Below are 24,055 nucleotides of genomic sequence, written 5' to 3'. Positions count from 1 at the left end.
GCTAAAACGCATAACCGCTAACTAGGACCGCAGGCTCAGCGCGGCAAAAGAAAACAAAATGGCGGGAATCGGATAAACTTTATAAACGTTGTTGCTCTCCTTTTACCGATAGTTTTTGTACATATTTTTGCATTTAGGAGCTTTATTTTATCATTTTCGTAAACCTAGTGTTTCTAATTGTAAATTATGCCAAGAAAGAAAGGATCTAGTCAACAAAAGACACAGGAAGTGCTGGTGAATTTGGATTGCGAGTGGAGAGATTGTCAACATCAAATTCCTTTTCATAACAATGGAGATTTTCTGGACTTTTTGTCTCATGTAGAACAACATCTTCAAGAAATTTTACCAGGGAATAAAAACAGGCATTCTCTAGACAGCATTCCTGAAGATTTTGTATGTCCTTGGAGAGATTGTGGCTGGGATGCTCCCCAAAGTACCAACGAACTCATCCGCCATGTTTTATTCCATCCTTTCCACACCAACATCAAAGCTGTTGGAGCGAAAAGAAAAGTACCTGCGAAGCTGAGTGATTGTACTCTGGATCCTCAAGGAAAAAACTTAGTTCCTGATCTTCAAAATCCATTTGTTTGTGAATGGAAAGACTGCGATTTAGAGATTAATTGTCCTTATTGGTTTTATCTACACGTTGAAAGTCATGTCATGGCGCTGGATGCACAAAGAATTGATGATGAAAAAGGCGATAATCAAGTCTTTTTTGCTTGTGAATGGAAAGGTAATTATTTATCTTATCAACGACTGATTACATTCATAGTTCATTTTTTTCTTTTTACATTGGAAATGAAATGGAAAATGAAAATATGGCAAGTGACAATAAATGAAATAATCAGCTGTTTACTCGTGCCATCTTTTTCCCTTTCCTAAACTATGAGAATCATTTCCCTATCTAAATCCCTGTTCCCAGGGCTTAAAATCACAGTGAGTCATCAGACAATGTCCAGCCAGAATTGGAACTTGTCTAATCAAATCTTTGCCTAATTTGGCCAGTCGTCATGACTGGTGACTGACATACTGTTATTTTAGGCCCTGCCGTTGAATCCTCATTATGGCATCATATACAATGAAATTGCAAACAGTCAAAAGCTACGTTCTGTCCTTGCAGTATTTTAGGTGATAGCTCTAATTTGATATCTTTTTTGTTAAAGGATGTAAATCTACTGCTAAGAACCATTACAAACTAAAGGAACACTGCCGTAGTCATACTCATGAGAAAGTGTATGCTTGTTCAACATGTGGAGGGATGTTTGCAAGCATGTCAAAGTTTACTGACCACTTGACAAGACAGAATACATCTGAATGTAGGTGATAGGTATATTAGATTACTTTTACAGCTAAAAATAATGGCAAGACATGAAGACTGGCCCCCCCGGGGGGGTACTCTTGCCCGTTTAGGGTAGGGATGTGCCGCTGAGCCCTCTGAACCCTGACCCTGTTCCAGAGTAAAAATCACTGAAATTCATACCCTGTTCCAGAGCAAGATTGCTGAAAACCCTGTTCTAGAGAGGAGAGAACGTGATTTTATATACCCTGTTCCAGAGTAGAATCATGTAAACCATACCCTGTTTGGCGGCATGTACCCGTATAGCGAATATAGGGGAGTACCCCCCCCCCCCCCCCCCCGGGAACTGGCTATGTAGAACTGATTAACATGAGCAGTCATCATTTCAACAAATTTGTTAATCGTATTTGATCTCTGAACAGATGAGAAGTACCAGTGTTCTCATTGTCTTAAATACTGTGGCTCCCAAAGGATCTTACGTGACCATATGAGGCACCATGGTATGAACATTATACTTGAATATAAATAATTGTTTCTTGTATACTTGTAGCATTTACAACATGATGCGAGTGCGTAAACCTTTTTTAAAGCATGGCCTGAAACATTTTACTTGAAAAAACAACAACATTACACCCAAGACAAAATCGCTTTACCATTTCCAGTATTAATTTTTTAAGTGCAATATGTTTATAAAATATGGGAGAATAAACATGATCAGTTTTACAATAACCCTTTTGTTTGCGGCAGTGAACAACATCAAGTGTACGTTCTGTGATATGACATGCCCCAATCAATCAGCTCTGAAACAGCACATTAAGTTTCGTCATTCTGACGAGAGGCCATACGAGTGTGATCTATGTTCATCCAGGTAAGTTTAATTTTAAGTTGTAACATACACTGTACCACAGATAAAGTAGAAGGGAGACATTGGAAACATATGGGACTTTGGGTGAAGGCTTTTTTCACAGAAAGTACTGTACATTTGAGTCTAGTAATCTCAAACTTCATGTTATCTCAAACTTGAAGCCAAATTCTGCAGACCTGTAAGTCCAGAGATCATACTTCTTCAATGCACTAATGATGGGGGGGGCTTACTAGTGACCAGGATTTTACAGTATCTCAAAATCCTATTATTTTAAATCTTTTTCCTGGTTCACTGAATGTTTGGGATAACTGGCTGGATCAAATTAACCAGTTTGAAGTATTTACCCAGTTTAAAAGACCCTACTGTAAAACACTTATGTGACGTGGCGTTCCTGAATATAGAATGATTATCATAATTTAAAAGACCCTAAACTAGCATGCAATAGTCTCAACATTTTATATCTACTTCTATTTTTTTACTGATTAACAGGTGGAAGACTGTTTCTGATCTGCGTCGTCATCGAGAATGTCACAATTCTGTCTTAAGTTTTCAATGTTCTGTAGAGGGATGTGATTTTTCAGCTCGGTCTGTTCAAACTCTGAAGAGACACTTCAAGGTTGAACATGAGGTAACAATAGAACAGCTTACCATAAATGCTTAAACTGTAACTTGTGGGCATGGTTTATTAAGAAAAACATTAATGCCACTATACTTACATGTTAACCTTCTATAGGCAGACAGAAAGTAATAGACCTTGTCATCCTGAGGTTAATGTGTAAACCATTTTAACAATGCAGGTTTTGCCACTTTGCATTGTTGATTTCTGGGTTAAGACTTGCTTCACAAACATTCCCCACTATGTTCCATGAGAAAAACCAATATACCTCTTATTTCAAACCAATAGACCTCCTCGGCTCTGACGTAATGTTTTCCCATTTCAAACCACGTGTCATTCCCTAGAGTATCATTTCTTTGTTTAAGGTTTGCGCTCGGTTGTACATGAGAAGTCACATGAATATGGATATAACTCAAACAAAGAATCTTATTCCCAAGGGAATGACACGTGGTCTGAAATGGGACAACATTACGCTGAGTCAAGGTCTATTAGACACTTGTTCCAATGATTTTGTATAAATGTAATACACCCAAACACCCCACCCACCATCTCCCAAGACCAGTGAGCCAATGTATGGAAGGTGGTCAAATTGTAATGTGTAAATATGTATAGTATGACCAACCAACATGTGTCTATTAAAGATTGGCTGTTGGCTGGCTGTTAGTTGGCATCAAAATGTGTCGACTGGTCATAAACTAATAATGATCACCATGTATAAACTGGTTATTGACTGTTACAGGGAGAGGAATTAGCCAAGTATGAATGTCATATATGTAGAGCAAGGTATACCAGAGGAACAGGACTGACCCAACACCTCAAATCAAAGCACAAGTTTAGATGGCCTTCAGGACATCCAAGGTTCAGGTAATATAGAATTATTATCAAAAAAGCTCTCATATTTATATGAAATGTAAGTAGAGTTTGTAACAGTCTAGATCTCTCCCTTGATTTGTGGGTCTTTCTCAGGGCTCTCTGATTTCTTTCTTTCGCAAAGCCTAACAAGCTACAGTATGGTGTAAATTCCAATTCAATCTGTGTTCTAGCTGTTCCCTGACTTTAAATTTGATGAGCCCAGTGGCTATTTCTGGGTATCAATAACATTTGAAGGCTTATACTTCACGCTTGTTTTTCAATTCAGATACAAGGAGCATGAAGATGGAATCTGGAGGTTACAGACAGTCAGATTTGAGAGCCTCCAACTATCTCAGCAGTTCAATGATGATGGCACAAATATGAACGACGAAAATTCAAGTCAGGTGACATCCTCTCCCACCGAATTTAGTTACCTCCAGTTCGAGACTTTAGATTCTCCTAGTGTTGCATCACTTGGCACAAGTAATGGGGTCTTTCACACCACAAACAACCAGTATGTCTTTGTAAATAATGGGGAAAATCTTGACGGGGACAGTACATGTAGCAGTGACAATGGTATGGAAGAAAGGAGTCGAACAATGCAAAAGAGCATCGCACAAAATGGATTCCAGTACATAGTTGTACCACGTGAAAATGAACTAGAGGAAGAAAATTCTGTAAATGTGCAGAGCCCAGGGATTAATACTAGTGGAGAAAATACATCTGGTCCATTAAGAAACAAAATTTCTACGGTACGACATCATCCATATCAACGCCCACCATCACCCTCTTTAGATGTACCACAGACTTTATTAGCCTTACAAGAAGCAGCTTTGAGACTTGCTTCACAAAAACAATAAATTCTACGAAGTAAGAATTCGAGATTTATTCATAGTTTCAAATCGAGAAAATTAATTCAAATACTGGGCTCATTTGTTCAAGCATTGTTAATATTATGCCCAGTTTTTTTTTGTTGTTGTTGTTGTTTTTTTTTTTTGAAAGAATTTTATTATCTTTATGAAAAACTTAATAGATTTAATATTTTCCCATTTTAGACCACTAATATTTATGTATGTTCTCAAGTGTTAGAGTGCAAACAATTAATCCATGAAACACTAATTATTAAATAGTACAAAATAGTGCTAGTTAAACAATAGAAAACAATGGAATTTGCATGAAATTGTGCTATTTAGTATTACTAAAGTTTTGTGGTTATATTATTTGCACTCTACTGGAAAACAAAGAAATAATACTCAAGAGAATTTAACTGGTCTAACATGAAATGGGAAACATTAGATGCAAGTTAAATAGGTTGTTTCAAAATTAAATATGATGAAAATTTGACAATATTCACACAGTCCTTTTAAGTGTGTATTTATATTCTCATGTTTCTGTTCACCCGAGCCAAGTTAATCTATTTTGAGCTGATGTGTTAGACTGTAAGTGGCCCCAATTTCCCCTCCAAACTCAGTGAGAGCGAGTGTTTTGTGATTCCTGTGGACGTAGAGGATTTGGAGGGAAAAGTGGGACTGCTCACAGTCTACTGAGGTGTAGTAATTTCATGACTAGCACTGAGCTTGAATACGTCAGTTTAAATATTGAAATCTGGCTCTATTTTTACTAAAGCTATATTTATATGCTCGTATTTGTAACTATCAGATTGTCAGGGCCTGTTTAGCACTAAACCAGATCTTTATAACCATTACACATTCACAGAAAGTCCCAAAAATTACCTGATTGAAAGTTTCTAAATGTTACATTTTCTGCATTGTTCATACTTGAAAATAAAGTTTTCACTTTTCTCTAAAAAGTGTCACCGTTTTTGTCTAAATTCCTAAAAATAAATCTAAAAAACGTCTAAGATTATCCATACCCCAGTACTCCAATCCTCAGAGCAAGTATAGTTTAGCCTCTATGATCTCATATGTACTTGGATATCTCTCTATTCCATATAGCTTTTGCTTTAAGTGTACCTTTAAATGAAGCACTTCTGGGGAAAGGGGGTGAAGTGCACCCCATTGGCTTCCAGTTAAACTACAACTGAAAGATCGTTCAACTAAAGTAACTTTTTCTTTTACCATTCATTTAGTTTTTCATTAAACTCATCTCCAAACATAAAATATAATCTGCTGTAACTCTCCCTTCCTGTGAAAAACTTAATTCCTTACTAATCGAGTTCATGAGGGGAATTGGAGATGAACTGTTAAACCTATTCCATTTGTGTATGTACTTACTGCACAACGCACAGAGCATGACCACATTTAATGTATTCCAATACTTCTATGCACTGGCTTTTGGCTACCAAACAAGCTTTTACACAACTAATTTAGTAAAACCAGCCAGCTTCCCACCCAAAAGTGTTGTTTTAACCTACGAAAGCCTGTGCATAGAAGTATGTGTATACAATGTTTTCATACTTTTGAATGTTGTGCTGTAATCTGTTCTAATCAACTAAATTACAATTTGCCAGGATATTATAACACTGCTTCATGAGTTCATGACAATTATTGAAGCCATGCCAAGGTTGGCTAACATTTTCTTCTAGATAATGAAGGTGGTGCTGAAACTGAGGTAGGGCACTGGATACATCTGCCTTATCCAGTAACTTGTTTGCAGCTTCAGCAAAACCATCCTCAGAATCCTTCAAAAGCTTTGCTTTTGACTCAATGTTTTGCTTGGAATTACAACTCTTACAAGTAAAGACAGTGTCTTTAGAGCCAGTCAGAGGAAAACCACAGCCTTCACATTTAAAAATTGGTTTTTCTATTTTCATAATTTCAGAGTACAGAGGTGCATCTTCTGTGCATGCTTTGCATTCACAATGGAAATAGTACTGGTTTGCAAGGGCTTTGCGGCGCTCATCTCTAGGAGTCAAAGCACAGAGAACTCCATAATTATCTGCAATCTCTTGACCACCTGGAATGGTCTTCATAGCTCGTAACACACATTTATCTCCATAGAAAAATCTTGTAACGTTAGGGTCACAGGAGTGATTAAACAAACTCAATGTACAATAGATACCTGCTCCTATTTCTGTGGTTTCCGATGTGGCTACTGATTTATGAGATAGCTGTAATTCTGATATCTCATGGGCATTGCAAGGAAAACTTTGTAAATGTCTGAGTATCATGCTGCCTACGAGAATGAGGCTTTCCTCTGTACCCTTGTCACTGCCCTGTTCTCCTTGAGAAGAATCAAAAAACCTTGTTTCCTGAATGCATTTTAGCAAATAGACGGCAGTTACTGTGCGCTTGAAAAGATCGTTAATAGCTCTATCTTCAGTGTGCCCAACTAAATGATATATTGGAGTATAATCAGATGGATCATAGACTCCAATATCATTGCATCCAAGCATCCTAGGATCATTAACAGAAGATTGTGCCTTAGATATGACATCTCTAAGCTGCTGCAGGCCAGTTTTGATGACTGCTCTTAAAGCAAGGTGACCATACTTCCCTGTGGAGTAGATATGCTTCAGGTACTTGCACTCAACAGAGTGGTACGCCTTCCAGCTTTCATCAGCACACGTAAAGCTACAGTATCTGACAGCTACACACTGCAAGCATGGTATAGGTGCTATCAGTCGCACAAAACAATGGTGACAGTGAATGTCAGTGTGGGTTGAAAGCAATACAGATGCATATGGTTTTTCAGCAAGTATTATGTCGCCAATTTGAATATCCTGAGAAGCGATTGGGTACCTCCCTTTTAAAGGTGACACAGCCAAGTCAAATGCCTTAGATGCAGCTGTGTACTTGTTGTTGACTCCATAACTCAGTTCAACAGGTGTAGGACAACCTGCTCTGATAGATTCTACAGGATTAACAGGAGATTGAACTTCCTTTGTATCTAAGCATTGATTTATTTGCCTTTCGAGTTGTTTCTTCCAGAGATGTTTATCTTTACTCTTAAGGCTTGAAATGGCTAGACACTCCAACGCTTCTTTAAAAGCAGAGTGTGCCTCATCTTTCCTGTTGAGTAATGCCAGACATCTGCCTTTGCGATCTACCAGTTTGTACAGACTGTCATCTGGGTAGCCATTATCAAGAGCAGCTTTGATGTCCCTCAAACACAGGTCATATTCATGAAGATGAAACAAAACAGCAGACCTATTGGCATAGCCAAGCGCGGTTGCCTTTTTATCAGATTCTGGAGCCAAGAAGATGGTCTGAGTGTACTCCTTCAAGGCTTTAACAAGCAATTTCTTTTGAAATAACTTGTTGCCTTCAACACGTGCATTAATAGACCTTTCTGTTGACTTTTGTTGAGACAATGGCCATATCCTAATAATCTGGTCAACTGAAGTCAAGTTCAGGACGAACTTTACTCTTTCAGCATCACTCTTCAGCTTGCCAAAGGCAACAGAAGTTTCTTGAAGTTGTTTCTTTTCTATGAGGCTGTTACAAATTTGATCGTAAACTGACCTAGCGACATTCTCCTCATCTTCCATGGTGAATATCTAAAATATTTCTAAACCAAAAACAAACAAAAACTCAGAGTTATTCGTGCAAATACCCTCTTAAAGAACTTGTATTAGTTTTTTCTCAAGTTGGGCTACCTGTGTTATGTACTTTTACTGTGGCCCAAATCTCGAGATTCAATTCCTATACCACTCCTTTTTATACCTCTTCCATGATATAAAAAATATATAAAAATAAAAGACCAATAGAAATATTTCAAGCTCTTGATCTCGAAATTTATAAAGGGACAAAACGTATTTCTCGTAAGCTTTCCTATAGCGTGACCCTCAATTCCTCACTTTCCACACTCGAAATTTTACTAACTTTCAAACACAGCCATAAATTACCTATTTTGGTGCAGTCCCAATACTCTTATATTTCCATTTTACCATTGCTTACACAGTATCTCCACACCAGGGTCTTAGTTTCAAGGCCATGTTTTGCAGCGCGATCCAGACGACTCTAGTCATCCGCCATTTTCTATTCTACTAAGCGCGCAAAGCATGATGGGATTTATAATGGGCGGTTCATATTTTCCCTGCATTTCACTTTACCTTTTGCAAACCTTCTCGACAAAGACAAGTATTCTTTTGTTTATTTACTACTTGGAGGTATTTGCGATTGCTTTTCACTAATTTTAAATAATTTTTTAATGGTCAAATGACGTTTCAAGAGCCCGACCGCACCCGACCCTACTAGTAGACGCACTCTGAAAAATAACAAGCGTCTATTTTCCTAGTATCCACTCAAAAAATGATAAACATTTACTTTGACGAAAAACAAACTGTTTTACAATTACTGTACTACGAAAAACAATGACCAAGTTACAACGAATAAGTTTGGTTTATTCACCTTTAATTTTAAACAAGTCACTTTATACTGGACATTAAGACAAGGGTAAAAGAATGATGTATTACACAGTAAAAAACAATGAAAGTGCCAAAAATTCCTAACTATGCTTCCTGGAGCCCTCTCACCCCCTTCTTCTGAAAAGGATTTGTTGCTGCTGATGTTGCTGATGATGATGATGACGATAACCATTTATTCAACTTTTTTACTATTTTATGATGTTACTGTTTCTTATGTGAGGTCGTGACAGTTATGCATGTGAGAAATAATACACGAAAACACCTTCAAATTTTATCGATGTCCTGAAACAACCTCTGGACTGATCAAACCCAAGGCTGGGTTAGCTCACACGAGATCGAATTTAGAATTTAGCAAATTAACAAAGTCTATAATCGTACCGTCTCTTCTGGAAACCTTTAGTTCCCTAGAGCAGATATTGCGAGGCGAGAACTTCCTAGACGAAATTCCGAGAAATCAATCCAATTGAAAACAAATTTCTCAGCTTTCGAGTGAAGGGATTCCTAATTATTGATTCCTAATGAATGAGAAGTCGTTATCGTCGTTTTTGTACGACTTTCTTTTTACTTTTGCCTTGTAAATGGAGGTCTTCATACGGGACTTGTGTTGCATCAGTGGACATTGGCACACCCTGAAGCATTTGGGCACCTTGTTGCATCATGGGAATGACCTGAAGAAGAGAGAGTAAAGCCTCTTTAAATACATATCTTTAAAGATTTAGTGGAACTGACATGTCTGTGAAACGCTACGGTCACGGTACGGAAATGACGGCATCCTTCGAACCAATCACAATGCGCGAAATCATTGTTCATATGCGTACCATTAATTCATTATATTTGCGCATTTGAACAAATGTAACATAATTTGCGCAATATAAGCAATGAATAATATTATAACATTATAGAGCGTTTTCACTCACGTGACAAGGTGGCCATATTGGGGTACCAAACAATAGTCTTTCTGAACAATTTTTGCACAAAAATAGTTTAATTCCCCGAGGATAGAAAAAGCATTGTTTTGGAACACCAACATGGCCGCTGTGACGTCATGTGAAATTGCTCTATACACGAATTTATCAGATACTTGACGTTGCCTTGGTTACCTTATTATGATTTAATGCTAGTAGCACGAGCATTACTAACAGAGGAAGCGCCAACAATGAACCCTGGGTAGGTTCAGGTTCATATTTTCGACTCTAAGAAACAGAACAAAAATATTAATTCATAAGTAATATAGGTTTAATGCGTACATTTGAAGTAAAAAGTGCTGGCGTGACTTACTTGGGGGTTGAACTTGAGTGTTACGTGATGTCGGATCCCCTTCGCTATCACGCTGACCTCTGGAAGTTCGTAAAGGTAGTTCTTACGTGACAGAGTGGTATCCAGGCGAACGATGTAAGCCTACAGAGGAAAATACTTCTTTTATTTCAATTAAAAAAAAATCCATTTTCAATGATAACTAACCTGGCCGTCGTTGGGGACGTGAGGAAACTGGAAATAGCTTGCTATCCCAACAGTGGTGGTAAAGATGGGTGCGTCTAGGTTACTCTCTTTGAACAACAAAACCTGAAAATATATACCATCAAAAGGATCATAAAAACACGTTAAGTACTTTGGATTGAATTGAAGGCTAAAGTGTTATGTTTTTACCCCGTGTGCCAGAGAGGCTCGCCCTAGTGCTTCTCGGTTACTGGTGTCGACTGGAACCCAGGGTATAGCAGGTATATTTGGAGGACAAAATAAAAGAATTTCAATCTCCTAAGAATTCAAAACATATTGCTATGTCCTCCAAATTGGGCTACATTCTGACGTGCTGCAAGGGGTCTACTGTACTATATAACGTGTCTATATTATTTATGACAGATAACATACATGCAGGTGCCCCATGATGAGTTTACTAACCTTAAGTGAGTGTAAATGTTCTTGATCTGTGACCACGTTACCGGTTATATCGAACTGGTTCAGTTTACGGAATGTTATGATGTTAACATTCGTTAAATCGCTATCCTTAACCTGTGTAAGTAGAGATATATCAGTTGTGATGATGGAGTGTAAGTTCGTCTCATATTAAACAAACTGTCGTTGCAATCTCATAGATAGTTTTACAGGAATCGGCTTTCATACCTGAATGATTTGTTATGCTTCTTACTAACCTGCACATCTATAAAGGTAGGCGAGGCACGCTCGACGTGTGGGTTGCTGTCACCGATCTTGACACGAACACGATAAGAACAACCAGGCTAGAGGAGAGGGACACAAGAAAACATCACTCAACAATTATCGATACAATTCTTACAATTGGCCTTTTGCAATAGATTGACACGTGATTGTTACTGGATGGCAAAAAAAATTGGACTTCCTTTATTTAAATTTTTTTGCTGGATTACTTCGCATCCAAAAACGTTTCAAAAATACTTTTTTTCTCTTATAAGATACTTTCGATTTCAAGACACGAAGCGATTTAAAGTTTGTTTGCCATCCAGCAGAGCCTTCCCCAAGGGACCTTGAGCTGAATCGATTCGTTAGTAAAGTCATATATCAGCACGTGACTGTTTGTTGCAAAAGGCCTATTGGTCGGTGGTCGATTATTGACATAAATATTTTAGATTACTCACCTGTAGCCCTCTCAGTCGGTAGCTGCCATCTTTATCAGAACGTGTCTCTTCCTGCATCCCTTCGCAACTTTTTAGTCCAACAGCCTTTATTTTTTATCAAAAATATTAATAAAAATTAAGCATAAGTATTCGCTACAGGTCGAAGTATTGCTTTTTTTACAATTTTCCTGCTTTGTGAACTAAATGTGCTTGAACTACCAAAAAAATTAATCAAACATTTTTAACCTAAAATTCTCAGCGTTTACCTCAATTGCCACTTCTTTTTCTGGTAGACCACTCAAGGACGCCAATGAGCCATAACAACTGAAAAGATTAAACATTTGGTCATGAAAGAAGGATAGAGTTAAGGTAGCATTGTGCTAAAGGGGTAGGTATTATGGATTTATTTCGGTTGATCAGGAATTTACCTGAACGCTACTCTCTTTCCTTTTACTTTAATTTCCACTATTGCTCCTTCTTCAACATTGATCATCTACAACGAAAAGTATGTTATTACTGCTGTAGAACTGCTTTCTCCCGCTGTGTCCCTGTGTGCAAGGGTTGTGAGGTTAGTTTGGATCAACCCTTCTCTCAATAATGATCCCTAAGCCTTTATCCCTCGCCTTACCATCTTTCATCCCCTTCCACCCTGCCTCTCCCTCTCCCTTCAATCTCTTTCCATCCTTTCCTTTTCATCCTCCACCTCCCTTCCATTCTCCATCTCCCTTCTATCCTCTCTCCTTTCTTCACCTTCACCCCTTTCACAAGTGTATACAGTGTTTTGCCTCATGTCTAAAGACTAATCACACTCTAAAATTCAACACTAAAGAGTACACCCTGTACAATAAGAACAGGATGTTACGAGAGTATCATCATCGCTCTTCACGCTGGAAGGCGCACAAGGCCGTGTTACGAGAGCAAATATATTTACGACGTTTTAAGTAAAAGCCAAATGCCAGAACTTACCTGTGACGCGGGATCAAACGTGTATTCCTTGAGCATTGGACGAAAGAAATACTGGCTGGGACCCTAACAAGGAAACGAAACTATTCAATCAACTGTGCATGACCTGCTACAGAACAGCTACGAGTAATTCCAACTTATAAAGCAGAAATTCTAACTCTAATATTGATATTTCAGAAATAAAGACAGTATTTCTTGAGACATTGGGGCTTACTCACCAGATTCGCGAACACCATCAGACCATCGTCAAGGGTCAGGTTGTTACTGCGGAACTGTCCAGCACTCAATGATAACAACACGTCCGGTAGTGGTTTATCTTGTTCATCAACAACCTGAATGCGAATTTCTCCCAGCTTGAAGGCTTGGAAATCTCCCTTCTTGTCGGGGACTGGGTTGATGATGAATCCGTTCTTGTGGGCTGCCTGTGGTTTTAAATACCAGGTTGCTTAGTTACAAGCAAAATATTTTTTCTAAAGCCTACCTACCCGGATGATGTTCTGGGTGGGTATTGGCTGAAAACGAGATGATATTATAGGGCTTCTCAATCCCACGCGCTCGAAATTGTACAATTTGCTGTCGCGATAAAGTAGTGTTTGGTGGACGCTAATCCAATGGTTTCCGGAAAACACCAAGTTTTGATGGGCACGTGCTTATGGAAACGCCTTGATTGACGTCCACCAAAACCTACTTCGTTGTGACGAAGATTTCACACGTGCTTTTGAGGAGCACTATAGTGTGGAGAGATGGGAATATTTACCAGGTGATATTCTATTGATCCATGTAGAGGACCGACTCTGTAAGAAATAGAAATGGAGACACTTTAGAATACTAGAAACAACTGTTGCACCGACATCACCACTATCAACACTGAAAACAGCAACAACGACAACAGCAACGACCACCATGAGCAACAATTACGATAGCAACAACGACAACAGCAACGACGACGACAGTAGCAACGACAACAGCAGCAACGACAACAGCAACAACTACAACAGCAACAACTACAACAGCAACAACCATGAGCAACAACGCCTGCATCAGAGGTAGAAGCAGAAGCAGAAGCAGCAACGACAGTCTCAACGAAACAACAACAGCAACAAAAACAACGACAAACAGCAGGCACCAGGAGAGGCTAAGACAGCAACAATAAAGCCACTGCAACAGCACTAGTTAAAAAAACCTTGTTTAAGCCAGACATGTCAGCAGCAGTGCTCTACTCCACTGGAGTCACACAAGCAGTTACACAAACCATCAAGTATGTATTCATACCTATATTTGCCCTTGTCATCTGTCTGGATTTTGATCGGTGGTTTAGAAGGATCACCTCCAGTTCCCTCAGTAATCGTAATCTCAACACCAGCAAAAGCTGGGGTGACTTGTCCTTCCAGGAACACTCCTGGACGACCTTCTATCTGTACCAGTGCTCCTGGACAATTATCTATTCCAACAAGAAAATGAACAATACCATCATTAGTGTGGCCTAAAATCTCCTGGAAAATTCAATAAGACGTATGTGGAAGAGACTTTTGGGGACGCAGGGGGTGGGGATGGGGAAAGGATAACGGGTGGGGAGCTCCCCACCCCACTCCTTCTCAAATACCCTATACTGGTAGAATAATTGAACAGGAATTTCATTTCATTACCAGTGATTGCAACTGTCCTGGTTGGCGGGTAGAACAAGAGTAACGCTGAGATAGGTGTGACTTCAATTTCCTCTCCTTCCCTAGAAGTTAAAAATATTTTTGAAATATTAAATATTATTAAAATATTTTAAATCACAAAGTCATCACAATAATAGTCCCCTTCACAGTTCCATGCGCCATCTTGAAAGGTAGCCGTGCCTTTGCATCGAAGCAAGACGAACGGTGAGCTTCGAAATGATAGAGACCTGTGAATAATTGTCCAAGGTGTTAAAAAAGGTCTCAATCATTGCAAGCTCAATGTTCATCTCGCTTCGATGCAAGGGCATGGCTACCTTTCAAGATGGCGCAGGGAACTGTGAAAGGGACTATTGCTGAATTCCAAACAGTGGATAAGTCTCTTATCATCGTCTGCTCCAAATAATGGTCAAACACTGACCACCATGTGCTGTCAGTCACAAAGAATTCTATTGACAACTTGTGATTCAGCTGATGGACATTCTGCTCAAGATGGGACATCCCGTCAAGTGAAACCCAGTAATTTGAAATAACGAATATCTGCTTACAGTATACATGTAATATTAGTTAATATTAATAAATATGATATACTAATATACCTTCCCCAGTGCGAGAAAATATAGCTAAAAGAATCCCGTACAACAGGCTCCTTCTTGGGCTCAGTATTGTTGCCTTGACTACCAGCCTTGGTTTTTTCTTCAACGTCATCATCATGTGATAGTGGTCCAATCATGATAACTTCATTGGACTTGACAGATCTGTCAACAAAATTAGAAAATAGTTATAAGATAATTAAGTTTCAACAATCTAGGGAGGATAACTGGCTGACCATGAACAACCTTCCTGCCTAAGGGTTTTCTCTAAAATATGGAAAATTGTAACACCTCTGAGAATTGATTGTATAACGGACATTGATTTCTGGGGTATGTCCCCCTTAAGATATCAAAATCCTAGATCCCCTACGAGACCACAGCAGGGTTAGCTGAAGAAAACTAAGTGACAACACCAGGTAGATAGTATGTTATGAACTACTTCAACGATATGTCGGCCATCTTCCCAGGGGGCAAAACACTACATGGATAATGGATAATAGATATACAGTAGTTTCATGTGTTTGTCTTTCTTTTATGGGTAAAGGTGATCAATGTGTAGTCTTAATTCTTTTGTTGTATTGTCTTGTGGTGAGCTGTTAATATTAATCAAGGCCATTACTGTAACAAAGCTTTGTTCACCCCCTTGAAGTCCAACAATGCCTTGTGATCCAAGATGTTCGCTGTATCATCCAAGTAAGTCCATTGCACACATTAATACTCACCTGATTTTCACCTTCATGTCATCAGTTTGCTCTTTTGTTGTGATAGCTCCAGACAACAGATGTTTGGTTGCAGTCAGAGTGAGAACAGAAGGCACAGCACTAGGGATAAAAGTAGTTCAGGAAACAATAACAGCATTATCAAAAGACCAGAATGACAAGGGCAATGTCCGCACACCTTTACCATATTTATTCTAAAATATATGTATGACTTTGAAATACTCTGACATCCATTCATATTGGATAAGGATGAAGTCAATCCATACCATGACGGAGTAGTGTGATATTCCAATTTACTATCAGACTATATTAAACATGTCACTTACGTGTTGTATCTGTACACTTCTTGTTCAAACTGATGGCATGACTTGGGGATCAAATTATAGATTCCTGGAAACACAAGTTACAAGGAATTTTCAATATTTTTTCTATTGATAATAACCACTGCTGCTGCTGATGGTGCTAATCCTGATAATGATGATGATGATGAGGATGATGAATATCATGATAGTGATCATGATCATGATAGTGATGACGGTGATAATGATGGTGATGTTAATGATGATGATGATGGTGATGGTGATGCAGCAGTACCCAGGATTTACATTGTTATCCATTAAGCTCACCTGGTTCTGCTAAACAAAATCTATTGATCCCCTTGTACAAGTCAAAGGAACCAACTACTTCTTTCTTGTTCTCCAAGGAAAAGTTCTAGTAAGAGAAAGTGCTTGGAATTAAATTATAATCCATCATTATTTGTTCTATGCACAACTGTTATGGACCACCTAGATACACTGTGAACATGGGTTCAATTCTCGGAACTGCCATTACATCTATGTAAAGTTGTATAGCTGTTTGTTGGCTCTCTCCTGTTATTTGTTATCCACATTTTTCCCCCCATAAAAATATACTGCTTTTTTTGTTTCAAGTTGTGTCCTACAACTCTGTAATAAGTTTTTTACTGCAAGCTTACTCCAGTGCATGTCACAGAAAACTAACTAGATATATCACTGACTCTACTTTTCTGTCTTCCTTACGAGTGTAATAGGATGAGATAAGCTGCATTTCAAGATAAATCCAGACTGAACGAACTCTAGTGAAGTTACATCTGTATCAGCAATGTCAAACTCTATAGTCTTGTTAGCCCAGCACCACATTTCTTGGATAACAGAAGCTAAAAATAAAAACAATAATAAATTAACAATTTAACATAAAAAAAAAGGTCAAGAAAAAGGCAGTAAAAGAACCACTGAGGATGAAAGAAACCCCTGGCAGTGAACCTCTCATAATTGGAACTTGTCCAAACACATCTTTGCCTTGCCAGTCATTTTGACAGGACGAGTAACGTTGACCCAGAAACAAGGTATAACTGAGCTAAAACTAATAATATGGCCAGTCATAATGACCAGCGACAGACCAGTCATTAATTTAAGCATTACTAAGTACTATATACACCACTGCATTGAGCTTGCCCTCTATTGCTTTTATATACTTCAAGTCAAAAGATTACTGTATGACTATGAATTGCTTGTAAACCACTGTAAAAACTGTCCAGTGGACATTACCTTTGTACTTTCCTGGCAATACATTTTGGAAGGCAAAATTGGCCCCATTTTTGTCATCTGTGACCTGGATGATAACAAAACCAAACAATCCATAAGATATAACAATCATACACTTTGATAAATGTATAGCATAATAATGTGCACAATATAAATCTAATGGATTTCAAATCTAAATATCAAGAATTCTTACAGGAACAACCATCTTGGCTTGATTTTGTTGGACTGAAGGAGTGAGTGAAACAGTTACTCCTTTACAAACTCCACCTGAATGATAAATGTAGAAGAAAACATTTAAGTTTATTATGTCAAACAAAATCTAATGTAATTTTTGTGAGGGACACCTCATTTTGAAGTAAAAAGAGTAAGACTCACCTATACATTTTACAGTACCACTGACAGTTGCTCTGAACTGTGTGAATGTAACATCCTTGATAGGTTCATTAGTCACAGTGATTTGTCTCTCTTTTGGTTTGAGGACAAGACCAGCAGCTGCCTCAATACTTGTAACCACAGGCTTTTAGAAAAATATGAACAAATATCAAGCTTATCTGCATCATACTTTTGGTATCACTGTCTACAGTACATTATCACTATGAGCTGCAATACCATCAGTATCATCATTGTCAACTTCATCATCACCATCATTGGCATAAGCATCAACACCATTACCATCGTCATTAACATCACCACCATTAACACCACCATCAAACCACTAGTATCACCATTGTTGTCATTATTATCATCACTATAATGTATTAGTGACCATAACCATACCAATGTGAACAGATCACAATGTGCTAGTATGTCTACTGGTTGCTTAGCAACAAAACTCTCATGCTATAAGGTAGCCAAGGTAACAACCAACCTGGATGGTATGTACTCCTGGGGGGACTTTAAAACAATAGGCTCCATTCTGGTCAACCTTAGCTGATGCCGAGCGAGTACTGATGGGTGCTCCCTCTGTTGTCATAATGACCTTTCTTCCACTCATCTGAAATCAATTAGAACATTCTCTGTAAATAGATTTTTTTTTTTCATGGTAAATTCTTTTAGCCATCCATCAACATACCTGTACTGTTCCAGGAGGGAACACATCAATTATAAGTTTACCACACAAGTTGTACCTGTGAGTAAAATATGAATAGTCATCAAAAATGGTTAGTATATATTACTTAACCTCTGGGTAAATACTACACTTGGCAATTATCAAAAAAGAATTAAACAAAATCTTTCTGAATTTGCTTTACCGACCATAATAAATAATGGCTAAGATACATTACACTCATCATAATTAGATGAGCTTGACAGCATTGTTAATAGTCTCATGTGTACAATATAACGAAGAGATAGTAGGTATAATTGTATGACTTTGTCAAAAACTTCTTTGCACCCAGTACCAATCCAATGACACCCATGTTTTGCGTTTAACTCACCCTGATGGTTTGATGTCTGGAAGCTTGGGTGTGTTAGGATTCACTTGGACGGTAAGTAATTCAAAGAAGTAGTCACTCTTTGATGCCTGTAAAAAATATCAATAAACATCTGAACCTTTTATGTTATTGGACTCTAAAACAACCTCTGGATTGATCTAAATCAGGGCATGGCTAAATAACAGATCAAATTCATAAACAAACTCTGCGCTGATCAGTCAGGGCACAGCTAACTCACAGATCAAACCCTGAGACACCTTTAGCTAGGCTGATCTACGTGAGGGTATAGCTAACTCATAATAAATTGGAACAACTTTTTTTTTGTACCACTCTCTTATAGGATTTACAGCAATATAGATAATTTATAAATAAATCTAAATAGTATTTAAAAAACACAGTTATTTATAGTATATATACCAAGGCAGATAAATGAAAAGAAGGTACAGGTTGTCTGCAATAACCACAAGGCTAAGTAAAAACAGACAGGAATTAAGCATTTTGGATTTTTCAGAGACATGCCGTATGTCATAAGTGATGCTGAGTCCAGGAATCAAACCCTAAGACCCAAGAGGTATTCTAATTAAAATATTAATACTTATCTGGTACCTGTATATTGTATGTTCCAGTAGATATATTTTCCAGGATGTACATCCCTTCCTTACTAGTCTTGGACTTCTTAGCATCATTCACTGTAATAACAACATCTTCGATTCCTTCCCCTCCAACTGACAGCACTTTACCAACAACAGAAAAACCATGCACTTGAAATGGAGTCTGGAAGAAAAATGACAAAAACTTTCAGCATACAAACAGTCTGCTAACAGTTGCTGTTCATCATAATAGGTGGGCATACAATGATGAAAATTGTCTTGGTTGATTGCTATTTACATTGCTAACCAGAAATCTATTAGACACTCCAAGCAAAGTGACAAAACCCATTGTCAAAATTTGGCACATTATTATCCCAATGGCATTGTTTATAAACATTACATTCACCTATCCAGCAAGAATTTTAGCAAAGTCATCATTTATTTATCAAATTACTAACAATATTTTATTCTTTCTTACATATGTACATGCTCTTTAATGATACCCTGTGAGCAAAGGTGATTCCCCCCCCCCCCCCCTAAGGATGAGCAAAGGGCAGATTGAAAAAGACTCTGCTAGCAGGGCAAGACAATGGCAGTTATGGCTATTGGCATGCACACAATGATATTTAATTTCGTTGTGACTTACCTTCAAAACTACACTCTTGTAGTTTACACTAAAGGTTAGTTTTGTTGGTACGACATCAAATGTAATATGTTCTCCCTGGTAGAATGGAACCTAGAAATGTGAGGGGAAAAATGTTAGGTAACAATGATTCATACTAAAAAGTCTATCACGTTAGTTCACCAGATACCGCACTAATGCTATACAACCTTGATTCCTACACAAGAAGAAAACAATGATAAACCTACCAAAATGTAGTCTCCACTTGGTACACTTGGAAACACAAAGGAACCATCTTCTCTTGAATCGACCATACACAGTGGAGAACCTTTGTCTATCTTGGACTGAACTTTATCAAGAGTGCTGGGCAGGATGGGGGTGCAACCAGTCATGGCCTTAAATAAATCATTTAGACAGGGCACACATGTAAGTGATAATTGTACCATTAGGTATTATTATTATTATCATAAATGGGAAATATGGAAGAATGGGAGGGTCAGAAGTGAGGATGAAAAAAGGAAAGCAGGGAGGAATGAACAGATGAAAGGAGGAAGGAAAGTAGAAACTGAGCAATGGAAGAATGAGAGAAAGAAGGATAGTGTTGGGAAGGAGTGAGGAGTGAATGGAGATAGGTAGGGAAGGAGGGAAAGAAAGGAGGAGGGAAAGAAGCAAAGAAAAGAGGAATGAAATAAAAGCATCTTTACCAGTCTAACTTCATCCAAAAACTTTCAAAATTCAAGGCTAGTAATTTCTTGAAATCTTCACCTCATTATTTCAACCAATTATAATACAGTATATGATAATGATGATGATGAATTTATTTTTCAAGAAGGATAAGAGGTATTAACTAAACAGAATAAGTTATCTGACATCTAACATGATGTTTTATACCATACATACATACATTTATAGCATCAGTTGTAGAAAACAGTAGGAATTGTACTCCTTTGATTGGTTGGCCTTCATTCAACACATGACCCTTAAAGAAAACAATGATAGCATAAGCATTATATTTCATATATTTCATACATGTAACCCATTATTGTCGCATTAAACCTACCTTGACATCATATCCAGACACTATCAGGTTGTCTGACATTTCTGTCGTACTGTCTTTGACAGTCACTGATGATTCATCCTGATATATATGAAAAGATAGGGAAATTAATGAAAAGTTAATAGTTTGATGTTTAGTAAATAATCATCTACTTCATGATTAGGTGTTGGGCTTTCTGTGCCACAGGTACCCCAATATCAGGCATATGTGCAAAAAGTTCCAAAATTCAAAAAAGAAAAAGTAGAGTATAGACCCTTTGCACTGAGTCCCTAGAGGAATTGTTCTGGGGGACAAAACAATGGATTTTTTTTTGCATAAGAAAAGACAGCCTATTGCTTTGTCCCCCAGAACAATTCCTCTAGGAATCCAATGCAAGGGGTCTATTGTATTATAACTAAATTGCCACCTAACCTCACTCTACCCCCCCCCCCCCCCCCCCCTGCTTTTTCGTAATCAGTTCATTAGACTGAGATTTTATAATGAACACAGGTATCCCACTAGCAATCTTACTTTATCAAATTTCCAAGTGCTGTGGGATGCTTTTACTTGATATGTTCCTGGCATGACTCGAGTAAAGATAAATCTGAAAACATATCAAAAACAAACAAGTTTGTAATGATTATCATGAGGAGAACAAGAATAAGGGACAAAAAATGGGATAGAATTGGGATTACAATGGGATTAGGATACAGATGAAAGTAAAGACCGGTGTACAAATAGCTGGTTACAGTGCAAATTTAAAAATTCTTCTTTGACCAATCAGACTTGACTTTCTAACCACAAGATAAAAGGAAAGATAACAATAACGCTTCTGATTGGCTATTAAATATTCTTGAAATATTTCTAGGTGCCCACGCTTTTTCAATTCACACTGTAAAAAGAATAGGGACAAATTTGAATGAAAGAGGATTCATGACTGGAGCAGTGAGAAGCAATTGGAGGAAGAGAATATAGGGATAATGTTAAAGGATACAAGAAAACAAGGATATGAATTTCAGATTATCATTAGCAACAATATCGTTGTTTACTGTGTATACTTACATTCCTCCTTCTGCTGTGGTTGTTTTCCTCTCATCACCTAAAATCATCAAATTTTTGAGTCATCAATGTTCACTTCATTGTTTCACACACACAAAAAATCTTTGCTTGACTACAAACCTTTATTGCTTAATGTAATTTCCACTCCAGATGGCCCTTCCTTGCGGCCTTTACTTAATACCTATGGATATTAGAAACAAAAAAAGTTATAGATTAAAAAGGTAGCTTCATTTGGACTTAGACACTGAACTTTTATAACTAAAATGATCTTAGGCCTAATATCTTTAAGCGTGTCACTTATAGTGCTACAACACTTGGTGTCTAAATACAACCTTGTACACACATACATACTTTATTAGACATTTCACAAACATTTCACAAATTTTCAGCACCCATCCCTGAATTTTGGCATGGGTACTTAAAAATTAGCTGCATTCATATTAGTGCCCAACAAAATCTGTACTCTCAAGGACTGTGCTCAGGAACCAAACGTGAACATGCTCTTTATCTCTTATATGGATTATTGAGGTTACATGAATTTGTTTGGCTAGTTAACTATGTAGACTGTAGTTCTGTATGACATACCTTTCCATTCAGAGAAAAACCAGTAAATACAAAATTGATATCTTGTCCTTTACTGCACTTGTCTGTGGTACCATCAATGTTCAGTTCTACACTACTGGGCTCTGAAACACACAGACATCTATATAAACATACATCCAAGATATAAGAAAACAAAATTTAAATCTTATCAATATGAGTGAAACAACCTCTGGGATGATCCACATGTAAGTCAGGACACAGCTAACTCATAGATTGGATCCTGAAAAAAAATTCTGGGCTGATAAAAGTCAGGACATGACTAACTCACAGATTGAACCCTTAAACAACCTCCGAGCTGATCTAAGTCAGGACACAGCTAACTGGATCTAACCCTGAAACAAACTCTGGGCTGATTTAAGTCAGAGCATGGCAACTCACAGATTGAACCCTGAAACAACCTCTGGGCGTATCTAGAACAGGGCACAGTTAACTAACAGACCAATCTGGGATTAAGCTTGTTGGGTGTCAGGGAGTGAGGAAGACTACATGAATATCTAAATATTTTCTTTATCTTACCAAAGCTCCATCCTGATGGTGGCTCAATCTTCAAGATAAATGTACCCTGTAATAATGTATAAAATGTATTAAATTAATTAATACTGAACTTTTAATTATTATTAGGAGGAGAGGAAAGTCGAGGAAAAGCCCTGTAAAAGAAATAAAAATGGCTGACCTATTTGGCTTTTCTGATTGTATTATTATGTATACAATTTAATAACGAAAAATAATACTTTTACATATTCTCATGATACATGACTTACATGCATCCACCCACACGACAAGGGTACTTGTATATAGGGTTAACCTCAAGGTCCACCTTTTCTAATATCAGTCATGTATTTTCATATATTTGAATTTGAATAAAGTTTCAATAAAGTTACATGTAGGTCATACAATCAACATCCTATGTTTACCTTGTCATAAAGGGGAATTAGAAAATATCCATTATTTGGAGCACATTCTGTTTTGTACTTCATAATTCCTTGCTTTGAGTATAGTTTGACCTGAAAATTCAACAGCATTTATTCAATTTATAATGAGCATAATTTCTCAACTGTTGAGTAAGTCATGGTTGAGTAGCCTACGGAGGCAACCAAACATACTCTGGTGTGGTAATATCCAAATGAGAAAATTGAGTTGATATAGAAATCAGACAAGTAGGTATAGAAAATTCGAAATAGCATGACGTCTAAATAGCAGAAATATAAAATATTCCATAAAATTCTTCCCTATAAAAAGATATAAAAAGATAACGAGTGTGAAATTTCTACAGACTTCAACTTGCTCTCTGATTTATGACGGCGTTCTTAAACAAACAGCTGATTAAGACACTGCAATTAATAGAAAACATAGCACTAAAGTCATACCTCAATAAGAGAGTAATTTATTTCCACATCAGACTGAATAAACCCTCCACATCCTACCACGTCTTGAGCGTCCACAAGAGAAGCCATCTTGAACACCAACATTAGCAACACGTGCCAAATCTTGCTAGATTTTACCTCCATTGATATTTAAAAAATAAGAAAAACTAGCCAAAACTATTAAATAGCAAATTTTCTATCAAAATGCTGGTAATATTTGAGTATAGAATATTTTCTTGTAGGAATATTAATACATTTTCAGGTGAAGTTTTGATGACAAAGAAGCCGAGAATGAGAGAA

At 37.5% G+C, this 24,055-nt stretch overlaps 3 protein-coding genes across 3 annotated transcripts; 1 reads left to right on the top strand and 2 right to left on the bottom strand.

Moving 5' to 3' along the window:
* Positions 1 to 66: 66 nt before the first annotated feature.
* LOC116303137 (histone H4 transcription factor) lies at positions 67 to 5,440 on the top strand. The gene is made up of 7 exons (XM_031712614.2): positions 67 to 733; positions 1,164 to 1,316; positions 1,720 to 1,797; positions 2,045 to 2,165; positions 2,652 to 2,790; positions 3,518 to 3,642; positions 3,917 to 5,440. Exons 1-7 carry the CDS (start codon positions 187 to 189, stop codon positions 4,488 to 4,490), a joined length of 1,737 nt encoding a protein of 578 aa, XP_031568474.2. The 5' UTR covers positions 67 to 186; the 3' UTR covers positions 4,491 to 5,440.
* A 61-nt stretch (positions 5,441 to 5,501) lies between these two features.
* LOC116303136 (protein-lysine N-methyltransferase SMYD4-like) lies at positions 5,502 to 8,559 on the bottom strand. Its single transcript, XM_031712613.2, has 2 exons — positions 8,438 to 8,559; positions 5,502 to 8,100 (listed from the first exon to the last, which is right to left on the bottom strand). Exon 2 carries the CDS (start codon positions 8,078 to 8,080, stop codon positions 6,074 to 6,076), a length of 2,007 nt encoding a protein of 668 aa, XP_031568473.2. The 5' UTR covers positions 8,081 to 8,100; positions 8,438 to 8,559; the 3' UTR covers positions 5,502 to 6,073.
* A 369-nt stretch (positions 8,560 to 8,928) lies between these two features.
* Positions 8,929 to 24,038, bottom strand: LOC116303117 (BOS complex subunit NOMO3). Its single transcript, XM_089033041.1, has 37 exons — positions 23,759 to 24,038; positions 23,306 to 23,395; positions 22,908 to 22,953; positions 22,374 to 22,474; positions 21,909 to 21,969; positions 21,792 to 21,828; positions 21,261 to 21,333; positions 20,754 to 20,831; positions 20,598 to 20,672; positions 19,942 to 20,088; positions 19,718 to 19,807; positions 19,088 to 19,255; positions 18,485 to 18,570; positions 18,121 to 18,175; positions 17,917 to 18,042; positions 17,424 to 17,565; positions 17,242 to 17,315; positions 17,052 to 17,115; positions 16,524 to 16,660; positions 16,113 to 16,197; positions 15,813 to 15,876; positions 15,490 to 15,588; positions 14,774 to 14,932; positions 14,160 to 14,239; positions 13,786 to 13,954; positions 13,271 to 13,307; positions 12,732 to 12,935; positions 12,517 to 12,579; positions 11,979 to 12,043; positions 11,817 to 11,874; positions 11,572 to 11,655; positions 11,110 to 11,196; positions 10,859 to 10,969; positions 10,421 to 10,522; positions 10,238 to 10,357; positions 10,060 to 10,152; positions 8,929 to 9,627 (listed from the first exon to the last, which is right to left on the bottom strand). The coding sequence occupies exons 1-37, from the start codon at positions 23,897 to 23,899 to the stop codon at positions 9,493 to 9,495; spliced, it is 3,606 nt and encodes a 1,201-aa protein (XP_088889167.1). The 5' UTR covers positions 23,900 to 24,038; the 3' UTR covers positions 8,929 to 9,492.
* Positions 24,039 to 24,055: the final 17 nt, after the last annotated feature.

The sequence above is a fragment of the Actinia tenebrosa genome, unplaced genomic scaffold (assembly GCF_029948245.1).
Source record: "Actinia tenebrosa isolate PJP-AT-01 unplaced genomic scaffold, QUT_ActTen_1.0 PGA_scaffold0__85_contigs__length_37466705, whole genome shotgun sequence".
Taxonomy (NCBI): domain Eukaryota; kingdom Metazoa; phylum Cnidaria; class Anthozoa; order Actiniaria; family Actiniidae; genus Actinia; species Actinia tenebrosa.
The sequence above is the reverse complement of the archived record's forward strand: the minus strand, read 5'-3'. Positions and strand labels throughout refer to the sequence as shown.